We start from the raw sequence: 16072 nt of genomic DNA on the forward strand, positions 1-16072 counted from the left end.
CCCAGCACTATCAACCCAGCACTACACACACTACATAACTGGAATGAAGGGCAAGAGCTGAAATGCATTATACACCATGTATTTATTCGCTAAAGCTGTAGTTCCTAGTCAAGCAAATCATATGATCATCTGTTTAAGTAAATAAGCATGGAAACATGCAGAAGCTTCAGGTTACATGCAAGTATTTTTCCTCTGAAAGACATGCTATCTTTTGGTTCCACTTCTGTATCTCCCAAGAGCTCACTGAAGGGAAGAGCTCCAGTTCCATGAATAATTCTCAAGTCCTTTCTTACATGTTACTGCTAGGAAAGGCTCACAATTTATTCATATTTATGAGAAGGTTACTTTCAAGAACATAGCAGGCAGGAGCTGCAAAAGATTATAAAATTTTATTTGGTTACCCAGAAACACAGGTTAGAGATGCTCAAGCCTGCCTTGTTGTTAAAGATACAATCAGTTTGCCATCCATGAGGGGACAAAATTGCAACCATCTCCGTAAGAAATGGCAAGCAAAGAAGCAAGGCAGAAGCCACCCAGCCAGCAGTGCAAAGGCACTCTGCTCTGTACTTCCTAAACCTTGGAGCACAGCACTGCTTTACAGCCATATCCCTTTCAAAAAAGTCTATCTATTGAACGTCTATTAGAATGTCTGTTAGACATTTTTTGACAAGAGTGACAAAGCTCCCTATAACCCATTAATCCTTTTTCCTTCAAGCCAAACAAAATTCAAACTCTCAGATTATCTTATCAAGAGTCAGAATTATATACTGTTTTTCATACATAGCAGGAAACAAACATAGGGCCAAGTCAGTCATAATTACTGCTGGAGATTCTGCTGACCAAACAGAGCAGAAAGGATGATAAAGCAAAAGGATAAACAGGACATATATTTTGTGATATACTAGAAAGCATGAACACAGAGCCAGAGCCAGAAAAAAATATTGCTGACATTAATCCACCAGTGGCTCCTTTTGGAGTGAGGTATATTGGTCAATAATTGGCTTTGGTGCCTTTTTGGAGTCAGTTTCAAATGGTTTTGCAGGGAAGAAAGAACCTGCAACCTAAAAACTTACGTCAAGTAAGTGCAATCAGCAGACTGCCTTGCTTGGCCAATCTCAAAAGATGTTTCTCTGCCATCTGCCTGGACAACAAGTGGTATCAATGAGTACCGCTATCAGCTGGGCAAAGGAGCAATGCTGCCTTGCTCAAACATCTGCTGCCTACATGCTGTCAAGAGGAACTAGAAAATGATTTTTGAAAACTCCACTCTCTTGAGTCTATAAATTTGAGACTATCAACGATGTCAGTGGGAAAATATTGTCATCATCCACAACTGTCCTATCATGGTATCATCCAACATTATGTCCTATCATGGTATCGTCCAACATTACATTGCACAGATTAAGGCTTGACTCAGTAAAGTCCAACCTGCGGTCAAGTAGATATTAGAAGATGGACTGTGAAACGATTAAGAATTAAAAGACAAACATCATTATGGCTGATTCAAACTACAGATATAGCAGAGAACCATCTCCTCTGTTAACTAACTCCTCTGTTAACTAGCTACTAAGTCATATCTTTTATTACCATCATTTATATTGAAATGTTTGTAATTTTAAATAACATTTTAACTACTTAAATACAGAGTATGATTTTTATCATCCACTAGGAAACATTGGTATTCAAGATGGTTTATGGAACCCCTTACAGAAAGATTATGTTCCTTTGATTTTTTTTTTTTTTTAATGTATAGGTATTTGATAGGTACTGATGCATTTTTCATAGATACTCTAACAAAAAAATAAAGTAAGAATTGCAGAAGGTATCAGTTTAGAAAAAAATACATCTACCACAAAAATATAATAGCTTTAAATAAAATAGCTTCCATGACTGTTATTCTTTTCTCATTTGGACTATAGCGTTGCATAGTTCACTGCTGTTCTGACATTTAATGGGAGATGGGCAAATAGAGCAGTTTTAACCTGACAATTAATTCTGGCTAATGTCCATTGCACAAAATGTTTATACCAAAGTGCTTTTTTAAAGATTTTTTTAAAAGATTTTTTGTACTTACCTTGCAGATTATGAATGACATTTATTTTTCACTTTGTGTCTCATTGTCTCTACTATTTATTTTTCATTTTGTGTCTCTGCTATAGAGTAGAATCCATTGCTAACTCATTTAGCACAAGTTACTTAAAGCTCCGTATGACAACTCTCCAGCTTCTGAAAGTGTGCCCCCTTCTTTCCTGTCTCCAGTCGCTCTCCTGACAGGCAGGGAGAGGCAGCGGCAGCAGAGGGGATTCCCAGCGAGCCCACACGGGGGCAGGGAAAGTAACCAACGTAACAGGGAAGGAATCCCACTACCGCTGTATCACTGTCTACAAAATGCAAAGTAAGCTTTCTAATTTTATAAAATCCTGATAGCATCGACATGTTAAACCCATATTGTTTCTCCAACCATTTCTACTGAAAAAAATAGTAGTTCTTTGATTACTAAACATAAATAATCTAAGTTCTGGCCAAACTCCAAAACATAAGCACTTTCTTCTGCTGTCTCAGCTATTCTCCTGATGTCAAAGACACATTAAAATAAATGTGAACCATATGGCTACCCAGCAGATTACTAGCACTCTTGCATCAGTGAGGGCAAAGCAATTCATTGCTACAATCACAGAAATACCTTAGCCACATGAACATTTCAAAAGGCTGGAGAAAACTGCAGGCAGCAGCCTTTTTGATTAAAACTCTCTCCGGCAGGAGGGAAATGCTGCTTTTCTTAACCTCTGCTATCCTGTTTGTCTGCTTTTTACATACCATACGAAGCAGTACGGTGAGGAGGATTAACACCATTCTTCATCTGCTCCCATGAGTTTCCCACACAGTATTTAATCAAATCTAACAATATAGAGCAGTCAAGCCTAATACATCATGGTAATCCAGGTCAGAACATCCCTTACAAAAGCCAGCTTGCTTTGCAGTCTTCCTAGAAAGCAAAAAGTGCAGGAAAAGGGTATAATTTAGAAATTTATTCCATCTTTGTCCCAGTGTCTCCCACAAGATAAATCTCTCCTAATGTACACACACTGAATCTACACATTTAAACCACTTAAAAATTAAATGTTCCTCCTATATGGCTAGAAATCCACATTTCAAGGCAATACAATAACATACTACATCTCTTCTGCAAAGTACCCATGCATTTGAGGGCAAAAAGGTAATTTCTGAAAGAACTTTGAAGATGAAAGTCTTTAAAGGAACTGGGCATTCAAGAAAAAGTAAAATGAGGAGTGGCAGTCAGCAGGATAGTGCTGAGTTGTGTTCACTGCTCCACAGCACTTTCCTCTTCAGTAAAAACACAACTAAACTGACCCCAAAGAAATGGCTCACTGGGAATGTCTACCTAATGCTACATTTGTGCCATTCTGTAAAGATTCTTGAGAAGTACCTCTCACAGAGGAGTCTGACATGAACAGCAGAGGTTTTTCATTTAACATTTAATTAAATTGTCTAGTCAGAATTTTGTTTAAAATTTTACAGAAATGTCAAATTCTTTGAGTGCAAGCCAAAAGCTGAAAGTTAGTGCTAAAATCTCAATGAAAGCTGCAGGTTTCCTTTCTCAGCATCCTCTATCTCCAAAACACTTTTCTGTGATGTTCCCTGTCATAATAGCCCAGTTTCTCTGTTCTGCAAATATAATAAGCCTGCAGGGAGAAGTGGAGACAGCTAACTGCTCTCTGCCTCCCCATTTACTCTAAATGTTCTAACTGCCAGCTGCTGTTTCTTGGATGATTATTTCTGACCCTGGCCCTAGTTTCTGACAGAGTGAGGAGGAAAGCTGTCACCATGTGTCCTTGCAGAACACCCATGCATAGCAATCGTACGCACTGAACTCTCCTAAGGCACTACGGTCTACCTCTTTTTGCCATCTTATGGGTGATTCTTGCAATTACCTGTTTAATATAATTACCCATTTAGCCATAGCATTTTTACATTTTCAAACACATTTTGCCTATCATAAACATTCTTAAAGCAGGATTTTCGTTTTTGAGCTACTTCAGACCCCCCAAAAAATAATTTAAGGTGAAGTCTTCCCCTCTGCTTGTACGAGGGTTGAAGTGCACTAATTTATAAGAAAGATATTCCCAAAATCAGAGAAATAGAATTAGTAACACAAACTGTTCTAAAAATTATGGGGAACCTGCCTTCTAATCCCTTGTTCTCTCTCTCTTTTTTTTTTTTTAAAAAGACCTTCCTCTACAAATACTCATTGCTTCCAATGAAAGGCAGCAAGCAAGATTGTCTCATGCCATATCCTGCCCAAGCATTCTGTATGGGCACTTCAGCTAAGACACTGCACCACACTTCACTGGATTTCTTTGCATTTCTTATTTACTGCCCAGATGAACCCGCTTCTTTTCAAAAGAAGACAAAAAAAAAAAAAAAAAAAAAAAAAGAGCATCTCTCAACCTCTTCACATTTCATAAGGTGAGCCAACAAATGCCAGTAACAAATGACTCATTAATAAGGAAATTCTAAGCCTGGTTGCAAGCAATATAAAAAACTGCAAGCTGTCATGAAAAAAAAGCCTATATATAGTTGTAACCTTTAATTTTTTTTCCTATAATAAATCAGAATCACTGTCTCTAACTCATTTAGATTTCTACCATTAGTCAGTAATTAAACACAGTTTAAGCTCAAGGCTCAGGTTATGCTATTGACCTCATACTAAATAAAACTTGTGTCGTTTGCATAAAGAAAATGGAAGAGAGACTAAACTATCTGCATGATTTCAAAGGATTTTCAAAACTCTAAATGACCACATTCTAGTGATTCTAGAATACTTAAAGAAGAAATTTCAAGAGCATATGTGAAGAAATGCAATGGGGCTATATTCGTATTTCTGAATCCTTCTGGTACTTTATAGGGTAAATTCAAACTCTGAAGAGAATACTTATAGAAAATGAACAGTTTTCTTATGATCCTCATAATAATTCATAATGAAGGTGTGTGATCATCTTTTGACAGGAAAATTAAAAATCTGCAGATGTACACACCTACCCGATCAAAAGAAAGCAACATTTATTTATTTTTTGGTTATAAGCCTTGTAACAATTATCTATGCTTTATAGTACCTTTCGTATTTTATATAAATATATATTGGACTAACTCTAAAACAACTGAAAAGCTATGAAGCAGAAAGCAACAGCAACTTTATTTAGCAGTACATTTTTCCTGAAGCACATTATAATTTGATTTCATGACTCAGAAAAAAGATGTATGCAACTTGGACTAAGATATTTTCTTATTGCTATCTTGCTTTGTTTAAGCAGGTACACTGGTAGAGAAACTAGGTAGTCATCTCTGTGTAGCAATCACCATGGATAGTACTTAGGGACATATGACTCATGTACTTCCTACCACCGCACTACAGGGATAATTGTTCAGATTAAAGCCACCTTCTTGTTCTGTTCCACTTACATGATCCACAGCAGCCACACACTAGTTAAGCTGGCAGGTTAAAACAAACTTAATGGCTAATGGAACAGGATAGCTGATGCATTCTTGGTTACCTTACCCAACAGGCAGCATTTCGAGGATTACCTAAATACCAAGTGCAACAGCTAATCTAATAAATTTCTCTATAGTGCGTGCTTGCTGGTGCACTGTGGGAGTGCCAGTTGCAGCTTCCGCACTGGCTATTTTCAGTCTTTTACTGTCCTGAAGGAGTTTCACACAACTGCTCATTTCCATATGTCCTTAAAAGTACTCATTTATTTTTATAACAAAACACCTGCACTCAGTTTTCAAACAAGTATCACACGTGGGAGAGCTTTAAGGCAGCAGCTCTGTCTACCTGTGTATTCATGGAGCAGGTAAACTGAGTACAGCCTTGTTTATATAGCACTGGACTGTACTCTTGAATATACACACTTTTTTTTTGAAATGTGATGGCAGTGTACGTTCAGAATGCCTAGAAAAGGGAGTGCTACAAATCAAATTATTTCAAAAAAAAAGAGAAGCATGTTTGCAGCAGGCCCTCTTCCTGGCACTAAGCAAACCTCTCCTGCCTTGGCAACATTTACTACACAGGCTGTATGATGTACATTAAAGGCAGCATTTTACTAAAGAGCAAAGGAAACTTACTCCATATATAAAACACATGCCACAAGACATGTACAAGACTACAAGTAGTAATATTTCCATGTAGTAATGACTAACATATTTTTTTTCCTCTTAGGAGGAGGCATTTATCAGGCTGATAATCTTTCAGCATTTGTTAGGTATCTAAAAATTAACCATATTTAACTGGTAAAATTAGAAAATATTGCTTGCTTTAAAACACTTGCTTTATATTGCAAAGAATTAGAATCTTTTCTAAAACGTGCGTAGTTTTATTTCATACAACTAGTAACTTTTACTAGCATACATCATCATCAAAGCTTCCCTTTTAGTACAGAGTTGCTCTTAGCAGATGTGTCTATGGCTATCTGGAAATTAGTGATCTCAATTATTTCTAACACTGCTCAACTGTTAAGTATTGACTATGTAAACATATGAATAACTATTATGCTTTAACATTAAGAAGGAAGAAAAAGTCTCAAAAACTCATTCGCACAACCTTTACCAATTATAACAAAATCAAATTTTCTAATCAGGAGTAACTAACGGCTTAAATTAGTGTGTCTGGTAAAGTTAGGAAATAATGATGCAGACTGGAAGAGAATTGGGATGCAAGATGCAAATAACTAAGTGCACATAAAACCTGTACTCTACCTGAGCATCAACATTCCCTATTTTATTACCTTTATCAAGCTCCTCCAAATGCCCTGCATGCAGTAATAGCAAACCAGAACATTAGACTCAAAAGATATCACCTTCAGTTACATACTAGTTTCCGAAAGTCATTTTGCTGGGGACACTTAGACTTGCCTATTCAAATAAGCACCAAGGCCACTCATTCAATTCCTTCCTTTCCAAATCAAATTTACATAAAACTGTAAAGATTCTCAATCTTAGATAAAGGCCACTATGTCTGTATTAAAGATAGCACTTTGTGAAAAGCATTGAAGAAATATAAACAATATACTCTTCATATTTCCATATTGCCAGCTGCTATATGTGTTTATAGGTTATTTTTATATATATATTTAATATGTAGATTGTTAGAAACATAAATATGCATCTAAATATACATTTATTACTCTGTTCAAAAATACCCATTAAACGGATCAGAATGCTCTGAAATGCTGTAGCTTCACTTTGCCCTTAAAGTTTTCAGAAGCCAAACTATAATATTCCATGTATCAACTAAAATCAAAGCTTATTATGTACATGTACTATAGCTTTCAAGTTCTGCCTCTGAATCATTAGCCTTCTTTGTACTATCTGTGTCTTCAACAATAAAACTGCTGTCATCTGTATGGGTGACAATGACTGATTTAAAAGGACCGCCTTCTAACTATGAGGAAAAAACATGTAAAGCCCTGAAGAGATGCAAAAGTTAAAATGTCAGCATGGAAATAACATTGTCACCAAGCCATTGCTTAATACTACTGATGAGATTTACTGGATCACTCATTCCTTTCTGTCACTTCTATAAAATAAGGTTCTCTGCTATTAGTGTATCTTACATGTAAGACATTGAGATTGTTACACAGAAATACATCTGCAAAGCTAGGCCTCTGTAATCCTTTTCACAGGCATCTTCCACACTACATGAAAGATGATTTGGACCTTCATGGCACGCTCGAACGACACAACTGCATTTGGTAAAGAAACCAGTTACGACACCCTTCGCGCTATACACAACAAGCCTGACCGGCAGGCACAACCTAAGCTGTAGCAATGAGGTGGAGCCCTCATCTGCTGCTTGGCCCACAAAGCATTCTTAAAAAAGAACTATATAGTCACTAGCTTCATTTATATACATACAGCAAAATCAAATGATTCAAACCCCAATTGTTTAAAACAGCAGTTCATCAAAACAGTATAATCACCTACAACAAATAATCCCAATATTAAACCCCAAACTCATTCTTGATAAGCTGCCCACACAATCAACCTAGCTTTGCCCATTTAAAATAAAATACTTATCCTTAAAAAAACAATTGCTGAATACAGAGATACCTATGTGAACATGAAAAACAGAAATTACTGCAATGACCAATAGGTCAATCTCTGATCAAGACCAATCTCTGCCCAATATACAACTTTCCTTGATTCCCAAATGGAAGAAACTTTATTATTTGCTTTGGAGAAAAACTCTCACCAATATTGTACTGCAGACAAATGACAGTTGCACTGTGCTTATCCAGGAAAAATAAATAAGCTTACCTAAAACAGTTTACTACAATATCTGTTTTAAGTATTTTCAGTGTGACAAACTCTGAAAGGTAACTACAAATAGCTATAAAATTCAAAGAGCAAATAGTTAACAGCTTACAATTTTTAGGTTTAGAAATAGTTTTACATTAATAGTATGAAGGCAAAAGGGTACAAATCTACTAGATCACTTTGAACAACTCTCTGAAAGTAAACATTATTATCTCTTAGCTATACAGATAATCTTAATAACATTATCTGTATACTTACAGGTATCTGTATTACCTGATAACAATAATCACCTCCTTGTAATATACGAGGTGATCAGTGATAAAAAGTAGTGTATAGGCGTTCATTTTTTCGTTGTCACATTTATCTAACCATAAAATCCCATTTATTTTGAAGAACAGAATGAATTATTTAGGTACACAACTTACAGTACTTACGGGTAAAATGATTAGAAGTGGATGGATTGACACTATCACCACTGTCAGCACTTTCACTGCTTGATACTTCATCATCTGACTCTCGCACGGAGGAACAAGGTGAGGAGCCATCAACTTCTTCAAACTTCCTCTTTAGAATTCCACTCATAGCTGCAATGCTGTCACATGAACCTGTAACAGGAACAGAAGCAATGAAGCATTGAAACATCCAAAGGCAAAGTGGCAAGTCACAGTCTCCAAAGACATTTTTATTTAGTTGCCACTTACCGTCTTGAACAACCATCCAGCATGAAATTAGATATAATATATCAGGAGACAGTGAAACCATAGAAAAGAGAAAAAGGCCCTGCAAGCCGAACTCTAACTTTCTGTCTATGAAGATGGTTCTTTTGTCAGAATGTTGTGCATCAGATAGGTTTTTGTGGAGTTTGTCATTTTGAAGCTACCACTTTTAATGGAAGCACACAAATTTCACCTGAAATATAGACACTTCAGGCCAGAGCAAACTGTAACATCAACAGTCTAATCTTTCAAGATTCTTGGAATCCCATCAACCCTTACCTACACTAAATTGTGACATTGCAAATAAGGAAAGAAACAGAAGTTTCTCTTCAGACCTCCTTACTTGGACACTCACATAGAGATGAATATCTGACGCCATCAGTTGAAGAAGGAATATTCACTATCAGAAATGGATTTAAAAGGCAAGAGATTATACCGAACACTCCAGTTCCCAGTGCCAAGTATGCAAGCTCTAATTAGTGTGCATGTCATCCCTATAAGACATTACAGGAAAGTATTATCTGATAATTCCTGTGTTATAGCCAGATAACATGCAATGAATTCACAAAAACTAAATACAATGCCATTACGGAATAAGTGGTGATGAGGAAATGCCTGGAATTCAGAAAATCTCTACTCCAGTTAGAGACACTAATTGCTGGGCAATGCACTTTTTTTTTTTTTTTTTGTTAACTGTTGAGGAAATGGTGCCTCAACACTCCCCTCATTGCATTAAGACTAATATGTCTAAAGAGGAAGCCTTGCATTTGAGCAGATTAGAAAGGTTCTCACTCAGGCAGACGTTTAGAAGCAGGAGTAGAACTTTATCATGAATTGTGCAGCATTTAGGAGAAGGTATACTTTGAACTAGCTGAGAGAGATCAAGGACACTCAGAGCTTGCTCAGCAGACAAACCTGTCATAATCTCAAGCTTCTTTCCACAGCACTGCAGAGATGGTGCAGATGTTTATCAAGGCAAAAAGTTTATCAAGGATTGATGAAATACTAGATTTAACATGTAGATAATCTGTTACCCTACATCTAAGTATGCTAGTGCTACACCCTAGCGCTACAGATTTACCAAAGACTACTGCCAAATCCCATTGACAGAAGAAAGAGAAATCTGCATTCTTCATTGCAGTAGAATTTTTAAAACCATTGTTGTTAACTGATTAACTCCAGACCAACATTGCATTCTGCTTTGACCAGCAGTTTGCATTACATGACCTCCAAGGGGTCCTCCCAGCCATTTCTATGATTACAGGTTAGAAATAAATAAATAAATCAAGAAACTAGTGCATGCCAGGCTGACTACTATTAGAGGACATAAGACTAAAACACAAGCTCAACTAGAGGTTGTACTGTTTTAACAAGTATCAGATTTCTTCACAGTTTTGACCAATCCAACTAGCACTCCCCTCAATGAAGCAAGGTGTAGCTGGTACCAAATTCAGAAGATCATTTGAACGAGGATGCCCTGTTCTTAACAGAGGGTGGCAGCTTAGCCTTGTGAAAAAGCACCCTGTCCCACCAAGTTGGTCTCAGAAGCCAGAGAACAGCACTTGGTCTGTGACATTTCATCCTTTTTCTTTCATATTCTTTTTCCCGTAAGTGCAGCATTTCCATAGACTGTCACAGATCTGTGCTGAACTTCAGATACGGTCTAGTACTCAGCAGTTTCAATGGCAGTTTTCAACCTCTAACATACAATTTCCTTCCTAAAACAAAATAAAACAAAAAATCCAAAGAGATAGTCCACAACCAACTTTTAGCCGGATGTTAGGTTGGAGTAGGACAAACGTGTGCATATGAATATGAGCTAGGAATAAAATATTAAAGCACTCACCAAGTTACAGACAGACTGCAAGACTAATTTAAACGATAATTCAGTAAACACGGAGCTCTGTCTGTAGAAATTCTAGGAATTACGCTGCAAAATACTATGGCTTTATCCCAGTGCAGCACAAAGTTCATTATCATTATGCGTCCTGCTTTGCTGACAAGACTTTCTATATTGCCTGCTAGCAGCAATGCACAGTAGGAGGAAGGTATGGGCAGGTTTCACCTGCCTCTGAAAACCACAGCTAGGACCTACAGAAACATAATGCAACACCTTGGCCCATCCATTTCACAACTGCTTTTCTGAACACTGACTTCTCTCTCCTTCAGAAACAGGGAACTGAATTCCATTTATTTATCTGCTGGCCAGCTTAAAATCAATCTGGTTCTCTTACCATTAATTACATTTGTCTGTCATATAATTACAATAATATCATAATTACAATTGAAACTTGTTTATGAACAAATATACATCTAAAAATACCTGATTTAACTGAGAAAGCATTAACAACTATAGTTAAAGAGTGTCAACAGTATTACTTGTAGTTTATATGCATTTCCAGCCACTAAGACTTTATGTGTGGAGGAAGTGAAGTGTAAGCAGGAACAATGAAAGAAATTGCCAAAGAGACGGTCAAAAAAAAGAGCTATAACTTAAACGGCTAAATAAATATAGGCTAAAAGTCAAGTCAAGGGTAAGGATATAAATTACCACTGCCTCTGGCAGGAATCAATTATGCTGACTACTCTGACCTCTAAACATGTTCTTCTGGAAAGAACATCAGGAGTTTGCTCTTCTATTCCTTCGCCTTTCATCCATTTGCTCTCCTATTTTCTTCTCACCTTTCATACAACCCTTCATAGAGGTTTTAACATGGCAAAAAATAGTTAAAATGTTAAAACATAAATAGCAGAAGTATTGGGCAATGATTCACCTGTAACACATGAATGTGTCACGATGATGCCTGAGGCCAGATTTGCTTACTGCCTTTCCACTGTAAAACTATGTTTCATTTGTTTTTTGTCTGATCACACCTAAGAACAAATAGAGGGTAAATTTTTACTTGTATTAAAAAACAAAAAAGTACAAAAAAAAAAATCTTGTAGCTTGGCTGAAAAGTGCTCTCGTTTTCAAGAACGATATATATGATTATAGATGCCAAAGATGCACCTGCACACACACATAAAAATCCAAAATTAATGAGCTTTTGAGAAAAACAATAAGGATTTGAAAGCATCACAACGTGAGAGATGTAACAAGAGAGAAAAGGATAAAAAGGGGCTGAAGGGTTAAGCAAACTTTAGAAAAAGAATTCCTTTCCTATAGAAGTTGGAATCAGATTCAGAAGTGCAGAGTTTCAATTTTTCTTTGTGTTTAAGTACAAAGATGAACCAGCAAAGCCATGCGGTGTTGTGATCACTAGAGGCCAGCTGTAAGGCACAGGAGAAGTAAACCAGGGATTAAGAAAGAGGTCCCCTAAAGCTAAGTATGCTGTAGAAGGTATTCATCCCTTCTCTGCATTTGAAGATGTAGCTGAGGATATGCTTCGTTTGTTTTGAACAAGTTAACACATACAGTAGAAGCAGATCAGCTGGATGGAAATATCCAGCTTATCAGCAGAATTAATTTGTCAAGGTGATGCTGAGCCATTACAGTTTGCAATATCCTTCTGAAATATGTTGCTGCCTTCAGTAGGTATCTCCTAAATGTAAACATATGTTTTTGGGTATATTAAAGCAAATATAAAGGGTCATATGACTGCAAAAATTCTGTTATTTGTCAATTATTCTAACATAGCCTTTCTTTTTACATACACTGATAAAACATTATACATGTTTTAATATAGAGATTTAATATGCCTCAAGAGATACAGTTAGAAGGATTTACAGCACAGGTAGCAGCAAAAAGCCTCGTAGTTTATGGTACACCTCATCCTGAGCTATTAGAGCACTGCCTAAGCACAGCTCGCAGCCATTTGCCTTTCCAGACTGCTGCAGCTTGTTACATAACAGGCAGGCTCAGCATGTTCTGCGATGGAGGCTGCGTTTCAACTTCCCTCTCCTAGCTCAGTGTTCAAATCCCAGCTTGGCAGATGACTCTGCCCAACCCAGTTCCTCAGTCTTGAAGAAGCCAATGTCACACCCATCTCAGAAAATGCACAGCAGCAGGAATACCACCTACAATACCCTTGGCAAGTCCTAACCCAGACTTCGAGCTCCTGCAACCTCCAGGTTTCCTGTGAATAAGAAAATTGTTGTAGAGCTCTTGATGCTGCAGATGTTTCCAATGTTCTTCCAGCTTCAGTAACAAGTCACTTAAAATAATTGAGCATGCTTTGGTTCATTGCATCTTGTAAGCAGGAGGTTTTTAGTCTCCTGGGATTTTTTTTTTTAATTGAATTTAAACATATGAAGATTTTTTATTCACTTTAACCCCTAAGATCTCTCTTAACAACTGTATAAGTTTTTAAGTAGAGAAAACATATTGGCTCAATTCTGTAACACACTCAAAGGATTGCACGTTTTTAAGACACCAAAGAAATACTAGGTGCAGTTATTATAAGTAATTTGGTGACAGATCATTGTTTCTGGTAGCTCTAAGCTTACTTTAAGATGTGATTCTGTTGTCTTTTTCTACAGAAAAAAATAAAAGAAAATGAAAGAGACTCAAGCTCAAAAATATCAGAAAAATATTATTTTCTTTAGCAAAGATGTTTAATGAATGGTGTATGAAACAGATCCCTATAAAAGACAGGAAAAGCTAAATTTTTAATTACCATCAAAGAAATTAATATAGCTCTATGGCTAACGAGTATAGTCCCGTGGCTTAAGAGTAAAGTCATGACTTCATGCTGAGATTGGCCTCAAATTAAGTCAAAATTAGTAAAAAGATGTGTAAGTGCATTCCTCTCCCCAGAAAACACATTCAATAAAAATATTTGTACTGAAAATATAAATTAGCGGTATCTACTGAAAGGCTGCAATGTTTGGAAACTATCTATGAAAGTAGATTCATGGTCATAATAGTTCAAGCTTTTAGATCTAAAGCGAGGGTGACTTACAACCAACATGTAATATTACAATTTGCAGTTCAATGCAAACTCAAGACAGTTTTCACGGGACATTCATGCCCTCAAAAATCACACGTTAAAAACAAAAGACGTAAAATTAATGAGTATTTGCTACTATTATTTATCCTCTGATTTTCCATCATGTGATACTTTAGCAATTATGTAACTTCAGCAATTTAGCACTGGGGGGTAAAAAGCAAACAAACAAAAAATAAACACCAAAAAAGCTGAAGACTCACAACACTTGTATTGTAACACCCAATTACTGACTTTATGTAAAGCAACTACTGATAAGATTCCCTTGCCACCAACATATATGTAAAGTGCTGACAAATCATCTTCTCTTTTAAGAAGAGCACAAGATGAAAATCTGCTACTCAATTACTGGCTATAAACTACAAGTAGAATCTAATTTCATATTTACAAAAAACATTCTGTGAACCAAACAGAGCTTGATTCATGATGGATCTGCCTCTTTTGGTTGGATCCCCTGAGGCACACAGTGAGGGATTTGCTTCCCCACAGTGGGCCAGGACATTTAATGCCTTCTTGTACGGGGTTACCCATGCTGCAACCCTTTCTGCTTTTTCTGTGGTTCAAAGTAACAGTCTGATTTCTATCTTACCACGTAATTAACACAACACTTGAAGAACATCTACTATTTCTCTTTCAAAATCATCTGAAATGAGGTAATGGTTTCAAGGACAACATGATAGGAGTATGTGACAATATAACAGGTATAGGTAATCCTCACTAACCTAAGAGGACAGCAAAAAAGAACAGCTACTCTAAGATCTCAAATTCCTGAACTTAGTGATCACAGCATTGCAGGCAAAACTGGACCATTTCTATGAGTAGATTAAACATGCATAATCAATAAAATGAAACCTTCCATAAGTCTGTGATCTGCTCAGTAATTTCAATTAAACAAATACCCTCCGATAGGAGGACTGTTGAAGTAAATATTCAGTTGTATTCTTTCTCAGTATGACTTCATATTTTTGACCAGCAAAAATCATACATATATGCCTAACTGCAGCATTTCATTTTGTCTTAAAAGCACGTGCAGGAAGGGGTATGGCATTACCACGAAGTAAATGTGTAAAGTAATAGAGCAATAGAAAACAGTGATATTAACCCAAAATAATTCTATTAAGGTACTTTTTTCTTTTTCTTTTCTTTTTTTTTTTTTTTTTTTGGTGGTGGTGGTGGCAGTAGTAGTAGTAGTAGTATTTAAGAAAATGTGGAGTTCATAGATCAGTGCCTTGGCCTCATAACCACGTCTAAAAATCTCTAAGCACACTATATCTTTCATAGCTGAAAACCCTTCCATAAGGCTGACAGAAGAGCTGCAGTTCTAGTAATAAGTATGTACCCATTCAATTCCCAAGACACTCTTGTCACTGAGACAGTGATAAATAGAAACTAAGCAGCTACTCCATTGCCAGAGCACTGCCTGACTTGCAAGCACCTACCTTGTGACCATTCAACAACATCTCAGCTAGAGCGCTCTACTGGGACAAAATTAATCATCTGCCCTATGTCCCCCTGAAAATCTGCTGAGTATGTCACTTAAACATTTAACCCTATTTTTTTTAAATAATATTTTCCTTTATGAATTCACAGACTGTTTTAACTTTTCCATGGCAGCTGATACAGAAAAGTTAATATTCTCCACTTTCTACTTTTTCATTTTCATTTTGAAAAGATCCTTGTTTAAGAAAAGCGAATGGGTTTGTAAGAGGACATAACGGTTCAACAACTGAGTAAACTTAATTCAAAGCTGTGAATGTGAACAGCTATTAGAAGCTCAACACCAGCTCTGGAACCTGAGGCGAGCAGAACAATGGAAACTTTGTCAGTATTTTAATCCTCACAAGAATCATGGGGGCTTCCCTCCTCCCAACATAAAATATTTTAAGCTAAAGTGTTACTCTGAGAGAAGGCTGCTAAGCTCTCGTATTTCCTGTTGGAAACAAGTAGCAATGCCGTTTGTTATATAGCATGTATTTTACATTAAAATAATCAATAAATACAATTTGTGGATTTCAACTTCTTTTGCTTTATCTTTTAATTCCCACAGAAACAACATTTGCTATGGATTGTTGC

The 16072-nt window shown here is 36.6% G+C and overlaps 1 protein-coding gene across 5 annotated transcripts in view; it reads right to left on the reverse strand.

Annotated features, from left to right (window-relative positions):
* CSRNP3 (cysteine and serine rich nuclear protein 3) overlaps positions 1 to 16072 on the reverse strand; it is a 63322-nt gene that overhangs the window by 9343 nt on the left and 37907 nt on the right. For 4 of the 5 annotated variants that reach the window (XM_026050136.1, XM_026050203.1, XM_026050271.1 and 1 more), the window contains one exon: positions 8772 to 8942. In XM_026050136.1, coding sequence (XP_025905921.1) covers positions 8772 to 8942 — 171 coding nt within the window. Of the gene's footprint in view, positions 1 to 2817; positions 2987 to 8771; positions 8943 to 16072 lie in introns of those variants that run through there. The other variant, XM_026050407.1, reaches the window with a different exon arrangement.

The sequence above is a fragment of the Nothoprocta perdicaria genome, unplaced genomic scaffold (genome assembly GCF_003342845.1).
Source record: "Nothoprocta perdicaria isolate Ctin4 unplaced genomic scaffold, notPer1 scaffold_0, whole genome shotgun sequence".
Taxonomy (NCBI): Eukaryota; Metazoa; Chordata; class Aves; order Tinamiformes; family Tinamidae; genus Nothoprocta; species Nothoprocta perdicaria.